Genomic DNA, 1,255 nt, shown 5'->3' with positions numbered 1-1,255 from the left:
GGGGGGGCGGGGCGGCCTCCGGGCGGAGGGGCGGGCGCGGGCTCGGTGGCGTCAGGGGGCGCCCAGCGAGTCAGTGCGGGGGCGCCGGGGACTCCCTGCCGCCCGCCTCCCAGCCCGGCCTGCGCCTCGGCTCCCAAAATGAAAGCGGGGCCTGGGCGTCCCGTCCCGCCGGGCGGAGGCCTGGGAGGCGGCGGGGGCGGGGGGCGTCCGCACCTCGGAAGCTCGTCGGGGAGGGGACTCAGGGCCACCAGGTTTCGTGTCCCCCTCTGTTGGCAGACGGGAGGGAGGCCCGAGGGGGAACACCCCACTCGCCACCCTTATCCCGCCTGCTTTCTAAACTGTCTTCAGTCCTCTTGAAGAATGGAGACCTACCAAGAAAGCCCTGCCCCTACTCCATCCCCGTCAGGGTCCATAGACTTCCACTTCTGCACGTTCGCGGGGGGGGGGGGGGAGCGACCTGTACACGGCCACCCGCAGGTGCCGCGGCCCTGAAAACCTCACCTGCTGGGGTCAGAATGTCCTCACCTGTAAGGGGGAGTCAAAAGAGGCCCTCCCTGTGGATTGTGGCGCGGAAGAAATACCTGGGTTGGTGGGACTGGCAGCCCCTCGGCATGGGCAAGGCTGGACTGTGACTTACCAGCTTCCCTCTCCTCTGCTGGACATGGCACCACCACAGGAGCGATTTTTCTAGAGAGCAGTTCTTGGCATGCCTGGAGGAGGACCTGGGAATGGGGGTGGGTGGAGTATGAAGAAATACTTTGGGATCTGTCAATACTTTTGGTTCCTGTCTCCAGAAGCCTTGGTTCCACTGGGGCCCTCTTCCATGATTTTAAGGTATCCAGGAGCCCAGGGATGGCTCTGTCTTTCCCAGGAGAGGGCAGAAACTGCCCAAGCCTCTAGAAAAGAACCCCGGCCCGGGCGCGCAGCAGCACCATCCTTCATCACTGCCAACCCCAGTCCATGTGCATCTGTCCGGTCCCAGATGCTGGAGGGACCACTATGTGCTGGACTTGGTGTTGGGTGTGTTATGCTCTTACTTGTTCTCAAGCAACCCACTGAGGTGAGGATTGTTTGCCCACCCAGGTCTGAGTCCACATCTCATGCCCTGACGCCTCCTGGGGGATGGTCCAGCCGAATGATTGAGGGTGAGGACTTTCTTCTACCACCACTTCTGTCCTTCATGGATAACCAGCCATGACAGCACCCTGTGCGCAGGGCCCCATCTTCCCAGAGCCCACACAGGACCTGACACGTG

The 1,255-nt window shown here is 62.8% G+C and overlaps 1 protein-coding gene across 1 annotated transcript in view; it reads right to left on the bottom strand.

Annotated features, from left to right (window-relative positions):
* Positions 1-825, bottom strand: part of SELENON (selenoprotein N) — a 16,832-nt gene extending 16,007 nt beyond the window's left edge. Inside the window, exons 1-2 of the mRNA XM_021684399.2 lie at positions 776-825; positions 638-722 (exon numbers count right to left, since the gene is read on the bottom strand). Of these exons, the coding sequence (XP_021540074.1) occupies positions 638-722; positions 776-825 (135 nt within the window). The remainder of the gene's footprint in view (positions 1-637; positions 723-775) is intronic.
* Between the last annotated feature and the right edge of the window lie 430 nt (positions 826-1,255).

Source organism: Neomonachus schauinslandi, chromosome 4 (assembly GCF_002201575.2).
Source record: "Neomonachus schauinslandi chromosome 4, ASM220157v2, whole genome shotgun sequence".
NCBI classification, from domain to species: domain Eukaryota; kingdom Metazoa; phylum Chordata; class Mammalia; order Carnivora; family Phocidae; genus Neomonachus; species Neomonachus schauinslandi.
This window is presented reverse-complemented; position numbering and strand designations above follow the sequence as displayed.